At 47.5% G+C, this 13155-nt stretch overlaps 1 protein-coding gene across 6 annotated transcripts in view; it reads left to right on the forward strand.

The window, feature by feature from the left end:
* KIFC3 (kinesin family member C3) overlaps positions 1–10251 on the forward strand; it is a 94049-nt gene extending 83798 nt beyond the window's left edge. For 3 of the 6 annotated variants that reach the window (XM_077301857.1, XM_077301858.1, XM_077301860.1), the window contains 2 exons: positions 4963–5053; positions 9037–10251. In XM_077301857.1, coding sequence (XP_077157972.1) covers positions 4963–5053; positions 9037–9062 — 117 coding nt within the window. In that variant the 3' untranslated portion in view covers positions 9063–10251. Of the gene's footprint in view, positions 1–4962; positions 5054–9036 lie in introns of those variants that run through there. The other 3 variants (XR_013225103.1, XR_013225104.1, XM_077301859.1) reach the window with 2 other exon arrangements.
* Positions 10252–13155: the final 2904 nt, after the last annotated feature.

Here is a 13155-nt window from a genome sequence, read left to right on the forward strand (position 1 = left end):
GCACTTATTGCATTTGTAAAAATTGTCCCCCTGAGGTAAAAAGACAAACATTCCACAGATGGTACATGTCACTACGCCACCTTCTTCAGTCTTCATGCCACTTTGATTCATCTGAACTGCTCCACAAACAGTCCTATACTTCACTGAAACCTTCGGTTTGATCCTCAGGCGAAAAACCAACAGCCAAGATTCCATTAGCTCTTGCTCTTGGCTCTTCACAGAGTATTATGGTTTAATCCAGACCCCATGAGTTTTTGGTGTTTTGCTTGTATTGCGTGCGCCAATTGCACGCGTTTCTGGCAAGCAACAGCCTTTAATAGCACAAAGGCCTACTAAGCAGAGGGTGGAGCTAGCAGTCAGCTCCTGAGATAATCCTTCTTCTCCCAGCTCCTCCAAAGACTGTTTCCTCTGGCAAACAAGGGCCTTTTATAGCACAAAGGCCTACTCAGCAGAGGGCTCCTCCAAAGACTGTTAGGCGGGTGCACAGGCTGGTCTGGGAGCTTACCCCCTCCAGCCTTCCCCTGAGTCTGTGGCAGTGGGAGGTTGATTTTGGAGCGACAGGATATCAGAAGTGCCCTGCTCCTGCCATGATTGTTAGCATTTGTTAGAAGTGTTGATGTGGGGTCCAGGGCCAGTTTTACTGCTCAAGATGTTTTCTTTCATTTACTCACATTGCCCCGCCCCCCCCATCCACCTCCTCTTGTCTCCAGAATGTGGTGCATTGAACTTGGGGGCCAGGCCACCTGGTATTTGTTCAAGATTTCTCATGTTTCACAGGTTCTCACGGGGGCGGGGGAGAGAGTTGGTTTGGGAGTTATATGCTGTGAGCAATCTGAAGAAACCTCACACTCACATTTTTCAGTCTGCATCCCCCTTCCAAGGTGGCTGGCCCTGTCGGGAGGCCGTCTGGTCCCCCTTGAAAATGGCTCTTCTGGACAGACTGCTGTGTCCTGCGCTGAGTCGACAGAGATCCTTGTGCTTCTTAGAGCCCTGTGATGCGTCCCACAGTCTAGTTGCCTTGGAGCCTACAGGTAGACTCCTTACTTTTTGCTTGCCACCTCAAAGTATTCTTTTGTAGCCGTCTCCTTCCTTTATCAGCCTGCATGGTCATGTGGGTGTAGCTAACGGCTGGCTCCTGAAAGCCTCTCCCACTCAAAGTACTCCATTTTGAAAGATTTATATTCTTTGCATACAGAATAAGCAAACAGGGAAATATAAAAGTTGGACTACATAGATCCGGAGAACACAGGCTCTGAGGAACTAAACAGTGACAAAATGTGTAGATATCTCTCTACCTGAGTGCCCCTCCCCCCTCCCCCCTCCCTGCAGGGCCTGACAAAACATCAGAAGGCTGGTATCCTTTGAAGTCCTGTTTCTAAGGGTTTTCTGGAGCAGGGTTCCCTTTCAGTCACAGAGTGCCAACGCAAAAATTAATTTCCCCTTAAGCTCCTAGAATGCATTATCCTGCCCCCCTGATGTGAGGTGCAGAGAGGAAGCAGCCTGACAGAGGCTGGCTGAGAAGTTAAAATGGAAGAAAGTGTCTTAGCAGAAGACGATGGTCACGGTAATTGCCAGTGATGAGTGTGGGGCCAGAGGACTCCCCCTCTCTCCTCTGTGCTCATCGATTCTACATGTGTCGGGGCTGAGGAGAGAGGAGACTGCCAGCAGCAGCAACTTCTTGCTGACATTCACTTCTTCCACAATAGAGTCCATTCATGCAGAAGGAACCCCCAGTTCACTACTTCAGTGCTGGGACGGCAGCTTACAGGATGGCCCAGAGCCGACATGGACCCCCGGACAAAGATCCCACCTGCCCTCCCCCCCAGCACTCTGACCCAGACCCAATATCACAACAAAATAAATCATTCAGCCTCTGTAAAAATAAAAGTCTGCCTGTCCATCTGTCTGTCCCTTTGTGGCAGGCATGCCTTGTCCAGAAATAAAAGCAGGAATCTCAAACTGGCCACTAATTGCAGGCTGATCACGGGAGTTAGAGCCGCTGGTCCCTCCAGGCTCCCCACGCCGTTTAAAATGAAAGCACAGACTGGGGTCTGGGGTAGCCAAGTACACTTTGCCATGGAAGCTTACTAGGTGAGCTTGGGCATTCCACATGCTCTCCACCTAACACACTTCACCGGGTTGTTGTGAGGATAAAATAGAGGAGAGGAAGAGGTTTTTGTACCCTACTTCTCTACCTTAAGGGTTCTAAGCCACTTACAATCACCTTCCTTTCCTCTCCCCACAACAGTCACCTTGAGAGGTAGCCCAGTTCTCCAGATTAGAATCAGCTGCTCTTAAGTGCTATACCACAGTGGCTCTCTGGAGGAGAACAATATAAGCCACTTGGATCCCCCCCAGGAGAAAGGTGAGATATAAATTGTGGAAGTAAATAAAATAGCGATGTCAGCTTCAGTCCCAAAATTATAGCTTCTCTCCAGACTACAGAGATCAGTTTCCTTGGAAAAAAGGGATGCTTTGGAGGGTGGACTCTCTAACATTGTGCCCCACATGTTCCTGTTTCCCCTAGGCTCCATCCCCAAATCTTGAATCTGTAACCCTCAACCCCAATCCCTCCAGCTGCAGCCGGGGGAGACTTGACAACCCCAAAATAAAATAACGTCTAAATGTTTCTTATTTGCTACCAGCAGATTAACCTTTATTATTATGCATATTAAGGATGGAGGTGAGAAAGCATCTTTTCTCCTACTCATAGAATCATAGAATAATAGAGTGAAGGGGCCTCATGGGTCATCTAGTCTAACTCCCTGCACAATGCAGGACACTCACATCCCGATCACTCATCCACTGTCACCTGCCACCCCCTTGAGCCTTCCCAGAATCAGCCTCTCTGTCAGATGGCTCTCCAGCCTCTGTTTTAAAATCTCCAATGATGGAGAACCCACCATATCCTGAGGAAGCCTGTTCCACTGAGAAACCACCCTAATTGTCAGGAACTTCTTCCAGGTGTTTAGATGGAATTTCTTTTGCATTAATTTCATCCCATTGGTTCTGGTCCGTCTCTCTGGGGCAAAAGAGAAAAACTCTGCTCCATCCTCTATATGGCACCCCTTGGGAAATTATGGGAAATTTCTCCCTTATATTTATAATATTGACAAATGTTTGCTGCTATAATACTCGTACGTTTGTTTGAAGTTGCCAGCCAGGATGGGCAAGAAGGCATTGACACTGAAAAGAGAGTTAGATATGGGGACTGAGGAATGGCCGCTCATGAAGGAAAAGAGCAAAACTAAGTAGGAGAAAAGTGTAGGGAAAGACAATGAAAGGGGTGTTAAAAACCTGGCTACCACAAACTAACATGGAGGTCTCTTTGCAAGTCTGGCTGTGCAAGAGAAAGGAAACCATTGACCCCCATGTATTTCTGCCATGATTGCACTTTGCTGTAAGTTAGAGTGTTTAGATGTAACCCAGATGCCTTTGCTTGACACCCCAAGGTTGATTTCCTGCCGTTGTATTTTATGTATCCCAACCTCCCCAAACATTCCTCACCTCCTCCCTTTTAGTGCTCTCTAGTTTTCCCACCTCTTCCCATTCCTTGAAGCCCAAAGTGTTATCTCCTTCTTATGACTGCTTTGAACTGTTTCTGGTTCAAGTTCCCAGGGGAGGAGGATCCCCTATATTGACTACCCCATGCCTTGTGAATCAGTTCTAACTATGTCTTCAATGTAGAAGGTACTTGCATTTCTAATAAATTAACTTTATGTCAAAGAATGTACTTGTTTAGAATTCAAAGTCTCTCCCAGTTAGGGGGCTACATCCTGTCACTGACTGTAGCTTGTTATGGCCAGTCTTGCCTTATTCTAGTCCTGGCTCGACTGATGGGTTTTGTAGGATCTAAGAAGCAAGAGCTCTCCTCTGCCGTGCAGTAAACTTTGCAGAAAGGGACAGATGCTTTGCATGACTGGGCTCTGCCTTCTCTGGGCCCCCCCAGCAGCTGCAGTCATAGCTGCGTTAGGATTTTTTACAAATGCTTTCTGTGAATGTAGCATTACTTGGGCCCCTGAATGTTGTCCTCGGTGTCTCCTGTCTTAGACCACCAACTCCTAGAAATTTAGAGGGGGGAGCAGCCCCCCTAGTCATGCTGAGGTCTTTCAGCCTCCACTGCCAATACTTGTGTTTTGTTTCCAGCCTCATCCTGTGGCTGCTGCTGGCCACAATGCAGGAATCCCCGTGGAGACTAAGGTAGACAGGAGACCCACCTGGAGGAACTGAAGGGGGTTCGCAATGCACTGATTTCTGCAATCTATACAAACGTGCTGCCATTAAGAATGGCTACAAGATTTGTTTCTTTTGTTTTAGAGAGGGGAGGCAAGCTCATGCGTTCAAGGAACTCACCTCCCTCAGCCCCTTCTGAGCAGAGAGGAGAAAAGCACCATCTACCCCCCCCCCACACACACACACACACACCACACACCTCTCCTTACTGTGGAGCCTGGCCAGGAGCTGTAGCTTCCACCTCCTACCTGCATGCCTGTCCTGCTTCCTCTCACACACACCCTGCGACCTTTGCCTGCCATGTTTTCCTTGGTTCCAAGTGCCAAGAATTTAAACTTTGAACATTAAGTAATAACCCTTGAAGTGTCCCTTGGGATAGTGTTGCAGGCTCCCTCTGGCATGGCACATTGGCTACTCCTAATCTACTCTGGACTCCTCGGGGGCCAGGTTCTTTGGGCCAAGCCTTCATTCAGCTCCCTGTTCCAGGGGACTACATCTTCACATGCATGGCCCTGCCTGTCAGCTGATTGGGTGAGGGAGTGAAGGGCTGGCAGCAGGTGGTATATTGGAAGGGAAAACGCAGGGAAACCTGGAGGTCAGCCTTGTGGATTGCACCACCGGACTCAAAATGAAGCTTTATTTGATAGGGTGATTTGGATTGTCCAAAAATATTCTATGGCAAATCATAATTTTGATAGTGCCTGTTTCCGGTGGGTCTTCTTCCTGTAGACAGACTCGTCAGCACAGCCCGGCGTTCAATCACAGTCTTCCCCTTGGACAAGGCGAGCGAGTTCAGTCCGGCCACGACTTCAGACATCAGGTAACAACTGTTCTTTTTAGCAGGCACCAGATCTGGCAGCAGTTGCTCAGGCCCAAGTTAAACATGTTGCAGGCCAAATGTTGCACATGCACTGCATCTTGTTTAACTGATATATCAGTGTGTCCAAAGTAGCTCCTGCAAACTGAGTCCTTGGTTTGTTGGTCCCTTTAAAGTGACTAAGGAGATAAATGATGTAACTGTGGAACTAGGCCTGCCCGAGACTTATAAAAGGTTCACCCTGTGTTTCATTCTAGCCTGCTGTGAAAAGCCCCCACTCTGGACCAGTGGCACCCCGCTTCTGCAACTCCCACCCCTGTCTTTCCTGGGTCATCTAGTCCAGCCCCCCCCCCGCACTATGCAGGACACTCACAGCCCTCTCGCTCATCCAGTGTCACCTGCCACCCCCTTGAGCCTTCCCAGAATCAGCCTCTCCGTCAGATGGCTCTCCAGTCATCCGGCAGGGGCCTGGGAAGGGGCCCTGCATAGCCCGTTTTTATGAATGGGCTTTGCAGCCAATAAAGTTATAATATTTACTGTTAGAAGTTAATGTAAGTCCTTCTACTGTTAAAAATGTTGTAAGTTCATAATCAGGATGTTCACTGTATTGTACACAAATCTTCATTGTAAACCACCCTGAGTAGCAAAGGAGGAATATAAATGTTACTATTTATTTTATTTATTTATATTTTTATACCGCCCTTCCCTACGGCTCTGGGTGGTTTACATAAAACATTTTTGAACATTCACATATAACACTATCAAAATCAATATAACAGTATAACAATAACAACAACACATCAACTGGAACAATTAGAACGGCACGTCAACAATAACTTGACAATCCCTCAGTAGGTTCGGTCCCTCAGTCTGGGGGGCACCTGTAGGTGTTATGGCTCAGTCGGCCCCACCAAATGCCTGGTGGAAGAGCTCCTTTTTGCAGGCCTTGTGGAATTGTGGAAGTTCCAGCAGGGCCCTGATCTCTGCGGGGAGCTCATTCCACCAGGTGGGGGCCAGGACTGAAAAGGCCCTGGCCCTTGTTAAGGTCCGACATGCCTCTTTAGGGCTAGGGATCCGTAGCCAGTTGGAGGTGGCGGAGCGTAGAGCTCTTCTGGGGACACAGGCAGGGAGGCGGTCTCTCAGAGACACTGGGCCCAGACCCCGTATGGCCTTAAAGGGGATTACCAGAACCTTAAGCTTAATCCAGAATTCAGCTGGGAGCCAGCCAAGTTCTTGGCGTACCAGCTGGATATGAGATCTCCATGATAGTGAGGATCCTGGCTGCGGCGTTCTGTACCAGTTGTAGTTTCTGGATCAAGGATAAGGGTAGGCCTGCGTAAGGCGAGTTGCAGAAGTCCAGTCTGGAGGTGACCATCGCATGGATCACTGTGGCTAGGTGCTCTGGTTCCAGGTAGGGCGCTAGTAGTTTGGCTTGGCGGAGGTGGTAGAATGCCAGCCGTGCTACCTTTGTGACCTGGGCTTCCATTGTAAGGGAAGCATCCAGGGTCACGCCCAGGTTCCTGGCGGGGTGAGTCGCTAGGAGTTGCACACCATCCAGGATGGGCAGACTCGCTTCCTCCCATCGTCCCTTCCTACCCAACCACAGGACCTCCATCTTTGCAGGGTTGAGCTTCAGACGACTCTGCTTGATCCATTTTGTCACTGCTTCCAGGCATCTGGCTAAAGATTCTGGGGGGGAGTCAGGGCAGTCATCCATCAGGAGGAAGAGTTGGGTGTCATCTGCATATTGGTGGCAACTCAGCCCAAACCTCTGCACCAGCTGAGCAAGAGGGCGCATGAAGATATTAAATAGGATAGGAGAGAGCACTGCTCCTTGTGGGACTCCACATGTGAGCTGGTGACGGCTAGATACTCTCTCTCCTATTGCTACCCTCTGTCCGCGACCCTGGAGGAAGATCAGCCATTTGAGGGCTGTCCCCCGTATCCCAGCGTCGGCAAGGCGGTGAGCTAGGAGCTCATGATCAACTGTGTCAAACGCTGCCGACAGGTCTAATAGTATCAGCAGCGCTGACCCGCCTCGGTCCAGTTGGCGGCGGAGGTCATCCGTCAGGGCGACTAGCGCTGTCTCCACCCCATGGCCAGGCCAGAAGCCCGACTGAAATGGATCAAGGGCTGAAGTTTCTTCCAGGAATGCTGATATTTGGCCTGCAGCAGCCCTTTCAACCAACTTCCCCAGGAACGCCAGATGCGAGACGGGGCGGTAGTTGTCAGGCTCCTGCGTAGCCAAGGATGGTTCTTTGAGCATCGGGCGTACCACTGCCTCTTTTAATCCCTCCGGGAATTCTCCTGTTGAAAGGAAGAGTTAATTAATTCAATGCAATTATTGGTCTTACTGAGCATTTCTTCATATTAAATGAATGACCATAATAAGTGACTTCATACTAAATTACCATTTCCTTACTTAATGTGAACATGTGGTTGTTAGGTGTGAAGTCGTGTCCGACCCATCGCGACCCCATGGACAATGATCCTCCAGGCCTTCCTGCCCTCTACCATTCCTCGAAGTCCATTTAAGTTTGCACCGACTGCTTCAGTGACTCCATCCAGCCACCTCATTCTCTGTCGTCCCCTTCTTCTTTTACCCTCGATCGCTCCCAGCATTAGGCTCTTCTCCAGGGAGTCCTTCCTTCTCATGAGGTGGCCAAAGTATTTGAGTTTCATCTTCAGAATCTGGCCTTCTAAGGAGCAGGCAGGGCTGATCTCCTCCATGACGGACCGGTTTGTTTGCCTTGCAGTCCAAGGGACTAAGCCTCAATTCTTTGACGCTCGGGCTTCCTTATGGTCCAACTTTCACAGCCGTACATTGCAACTGGGAAGACCATAGCCTTGACTAGACGCACTTTTGTTGGCAGAGTGATGTCTCTGCTTTTTAGGATATTGTCTAGATTTGCCATATCTTTCCTCCCCAGGAGGAAGCGTCTTTTAATTTCTTTGCTGCAGTCCCCATCTGCAGTGATCTTGGAGCCCAGGAAAATAAAATCTGTCACTATCTCCATTTCTTCCCTATCTATTTGCCATGAATTGAGAGGGCTGGATGCCATGATCTTCGTTTTCTTGATGTTGAGTTTCAAGCCAACTTTTACACTCTCCTCCTTCACTCACATCAAAAGGCTCTTCAGTTCCTCTTCGCTTTCTGCCAGTAGAGTGGTATCATCTGAATATCTGAGGCTGTTGATATTTCTCCCTGCAGTTTTGATCCTAATTTGTGACTCATCTAACCCCTCCTTTCTCATGATGGGCTCCGCATACACGTTAAATAGGCAAGGTGACACTATATAGCCTTGCCAAACTCCTTTCTCAATTTTGAACCAATCAGTGATTCCATGCCCGGTTCTCAGTGTTGCTTCTTGACCTGCATATAGATTTCTCAAGAGACAGATAAAATGCTCTGGTATTCCCATCTCTTTAAGAATTTGCCACAATCAAAGGCTTTAGCATAGTCAATGAAGCAAAAGTAGATGATCTTCTGGAACTCCCTAGCTTTCTCCATGATCCAGCGTATGTTGGCAATTTGATCTCTAGTTCCTCTGCCTCTTCGAAATCCTGCCTGTACTTCTGGAAGTTCTCGGTCCACATATTGCTGGAGCCTAGCTTGTAGGAATTTGAGCATAACTTTGCTAGCATAAGTTATGCTTTGCTAGTTATGCTTTGCTAGCATAACTCTATGAACAAGTTCAAAAGACAAAATAATGTGAACATACTGAACACAATTCAGTATGTTTGCATTTTTCAAGACCATCTTAGAGTCTTATATATTCACATGCCACTTTTCAGCTGGAGTAGCTTGGTATTGTTATTTATCATGTCATATTATGACTTTGAAGTTTTGCACAGTGGAAGATGTATGAGATGACATGTTGTGCATGCAATGAATTTAAAGTGAACATTTCTTCCAGTAGGTGCTGAGGACACAGTGTTCAGTGTTCCTCTGCCCTGTTCCATCCACTTCTTCCCTCTTTTTTTAGGGAAGCTGAAGCCAGTGCCTGTGTGACAAACTGACCAGAGAAAGGCTGAAGAACTCTTCCAAAGAGGCTGCCCCACCCCTACTCTTCACCAACCACGTCAGAGGCCAACGCAGCTCTGTGAGGGACTTTTGATGACATGCAGTTAACACAAAGGTTCTCTGTCAGCACTCCCAGATATTAATAATGTGATGCCCCGTCTCTGAGACGCCCCATCTATCTTTGCTAGCAGTGGACTGTCTGGGCTTGGATAGAATCAGACTTGAGCAGAGAGATTCAGAGAGATGATGAGATTCAGTTTTGTCAGCATACTAAATTGTGTACCAAAGCACCAAACTCTGATAACTTGCAATAGCTAGATTTTCTACATACTCTTAAGATTCTTTAGATATACAAAAAAATTGAAGTAACTAAAAATGTAGGCATGATATCCGGATATTCTAGGATGCCTAGAACGTTGATAGCTAATGCAGGTCAGTTCGGGATGGGGGGGGGGGCTGGAATAGGGGGAATTGGCCTTTTCATAGAGTCTTGGATGGTGTGACTTTGGGGGGAGGCAGAGCGGTCCCATTTATTTATTTTCCCTCTGAAATTCTTTACAGGCCTCTTAATTGTGTGAATGTATTTTTAAAGAGATGCCTATGCTATTTTCATGCGTGACTAATTTTAAATAAATGCATGAAATAATAAGATGGTAGGTACAGTACAAGAGCCTCTTGTGGCGCAGGGTGTTAAGGCACCAGAAATGCTGTCTGAAGCTGTCTGCCCATGAGGCTGGGAGTTCAATTCCAGCAGCCGGCTCAAGGTTGACTCAGCCTTCCTTCCTTCCGAGGTCGGTAAAATGAGTACCCAGCTTGCTGGGGGGTAAAACGGTAATGACTGGGGAAGGCACTGGCAAACCACCCCATATTGAGTCTGCCATGAAAATGCTGGAGGGCATCACCCCAAGGGTCAGACATGACCCGGTGCTTGCACAGGGGATACCTTTACCTTAGGTTCAGTACACAGCTGTACCTCTTTAGAAATTTCTTGTGTGCCTTCACAGTCTCCCCTCACTGGAGCAGAGAACTTGTGGATTTTTGCTTCTCTCCAAAGGAGAACCTGTGGAGAAACCACTAAAAGCCTGCATGGAAAATAATCAAATATAGAGTATAAATAATATACTCCTGTATAAAACACAAATATAAAATTATGAAATAAATATAATGTGAACTTGGACAGCCTGTCAAGTTGTTGTTGTTATGTGCGAAGTCGTGTCCAACCCATCACGACCCCATGGACAATGATCCTCCAGGCCTTCCTGTCCTCTACCATTCCCCGGAGTCCATTTAAGTTTGCACCGACTGCTTCAGTGACTCCATCCAGCCACCTCAGCCTGTCAAGTAGTAATGCTTATGTCTGTTACCAAAAAGTGCCTTTTCTCTTTGAGGTTTTCAGTGAGTCTGTCATCTGTAGGGTTCCCATTGAACCACTTCATTTATGAAAGGTGAGTTAGTGGATAATTTAACCACTTCATTGGGCTTAGTTTACATCAATGAGGTTGAAGAACTCGTTAGGATTACGCCTTGCTTTTTCATTGTCTGGGTTATATTTTTTTGAGATTTTTACACTCTTGGTCAAACCAACCATTATTTGAATATGATGAAGGTTTGATTGGTCTATTATTAACAAAAAACGGTTTTAGAAGAGTAGTAATGGCTTCCCAGGTTTGGATGGCATCATTATCTGACTGAAGGATAGCACGCCTCAAAGATTCCGTTTCTGGGTTTGCAAAAAATGGATATAATTTGGATTGAAGCTGGTTGGGCCATTTGAGTCTCCTAGAGCATGGTAAAGTATCACTTGCTAGTTCAGAAACTGGTTTCAAGAAGTTACTGCGAGTAGTTTTAAGTGTTAGTCTCAGTAGGCAGTGGTCACTTAACAAGCTATCAACAACCTCAGACTTGGCTACTAAATTAAGTAAATCAGATGAGACTGTGATGTAATCAATCGTGCTAGCTCAATAAGTTGATAGGTAAGTATAAGCACCACCAGATATATCCAGGATGGTACCATGCAAAATGTATAAATTGGCCACAGAGAGCAATTTTAGAAGTTTGAGGCCAAATTTGTTGACGATTCCAACTCTATGATTCTATGATTCTAATAGGCTTCAAATCTGCATAGAGTCATAGAATCATAGAGTTGGAAGGGGCCATACAGGCCATCTAGTCCAACCGCCTGCTCAAAGCAGGATCAGCTCAAAGCATCCTAAAGCATCCAAGAAAAGTGTGTATCCAACCTTTTCTTGAAGACTGCCAGTGAGGGGGAGCTCACCACCTCCTTAGGCAGCCTATTCCACAGAAGTCGCACAGAAGAAATACACATAGCTTGGCTGTTTCTTCCCTCCATCAGTGAGGCCGAGAAAGGGCTTTTCTGTCAGCCCTCCCCTCTCAAAAGGAAAGCACAACTGCCCCCCACAGACTCCTCTGCGTTGCTCTCAGAAATGCCTCCCTCGCCTCAGTCAGGGGCTGTTAGAGGCTCCTTCGCAGCAGGCTGAAGGGAGGGGGAGGGAGAACATTCATCAGAGGTCTCAGGACCAACTGATGATTTTTTTTCAAAATTTTGCCAGCTACAGATATTAAGCTGACAGGTCGATAGTTAGCCAGATCCACATTTTTCCCTTTCTTGAAGATGGGGATAACATTTGCTCACCTCCAATCGTCTGGTACCTCACCTGTTCTCCAAGAAGTGTCAAAAATAATGGATGGAGGTTCATAGATGACATCTGCAAATTCTTTTAGTACCCTTAAATCTGGCCCAGAAGCCTTTGTTTATCTGGCCCAGAAGCCTTTGTTTCATTTAACAAAACTAGGTGTTTATGGACTGCCCCCAAAGTGATCCTAGGCCACCATTCCCTCCCCCCCCTATTGTGCTACGTTTTTGCCACATTGAGCATGATTTCCCTCACAAGAGAAGACTGAGGAGAAATAGGAATCAAGCAGTTCAATCCTCTCTTCATCATCATCTGTAACAACGGGAGCTGTTAATAATAAAACACTAAGGGCTAAGTGGGTGGAGAGTGGGCGTTGCCTGTCAGAGGCAAGGCCCAATTGGGACGCGCCCCTGCCTCAGACAGGTCATGCCCACTCAGGACTTTGGCCCAATCATTGGGCCAAAGTTCTGACAGGGCCCACCCACCCAGGGGAAATCTGGAGACATCACTGCCAGTTTGCTCCTGACCACCGCAGGGAGGAGGTCAGTAGGGCTGCCAAGGGGAATGAGAACAGAGCCCTTTCCCCCCCAAGGCTGTCCTAACTATCATGTCCAACTGTAACTTTGCCTCAGAACATTGACAGACTGTCAGGAGGCAAGTGAGTGTGCTCCCTCCCCCTCCCTCCCTTCAGGCCTGCTGCGAAGGAGCCTCTGACAGGCCCTGACTGAGGGGAGGGAGGCATTTCCAAGAGCAATGAGTCTGAGGGCATTTCTTTTGAGGGGGAGAGCTTTCCCCTTCTGCCAAACAGTTGGCTGACAGGGAGGCCACAGAAAAGCCCCTTCTCACTTAAAATACTACTCTGGCAGGGGGTTAGACACAGCCAAGCCATGTGTATTTATTCTTCACAACTCTTTGCAGATTTGAGGCCTACTGCACAGCGTTATTCTGCAGATGAAACTGGATGCTGTTGCGGAGGTTTTTTTTTAATCTGCACAACAACCCTGTGCAGTGGGCCTCAATTCAGCAGTGGGCCTCAAGTCTTTCAATTCAACAACAACCTGTGTGGGAGGCCTTAAATATTTATTCTCCATTACAACCCTGTCCATAGTAGCCCTTTCTGCCTGGGGAACTGATCTTTATACTCTGCAGATGAGCTGTAATTAAAGGAGCTCTCCAGGCCTCACCTGGAGGTTGGCTACCCCTGGGTAGGAAATATTCCTGGAGGTTTGGAGGTGGAATTTCAAAATCATACAATGCCTCAGAATCCAGCCTTCAAAGGAGCCATTTTTGCCTGCAGAGCTGATAATTATACTCTGGATACTATGGTGGAGGCTTGCAGGCTGCAGTTGGGAGTCAGTACAGGTGTCCCTCCTGGGCTATGGGTTATGGCCAGTCCTTACCAGCAACTATTTGTATTTCGGGGCGCA

This window comes from Paroedura picta, chromosome 10, assembly GCF_049243985.1.
Source record: "Paroedura picta isolate Pp20150507F chromosome 10, Ppicta_v3.0, whole genome shotgun sequence".
NCBI lineage: Eukaryota > Metazoa > Chordata > Lepidosauria > Squamata > Gekkonidae > Paroedura > Paroedura picta.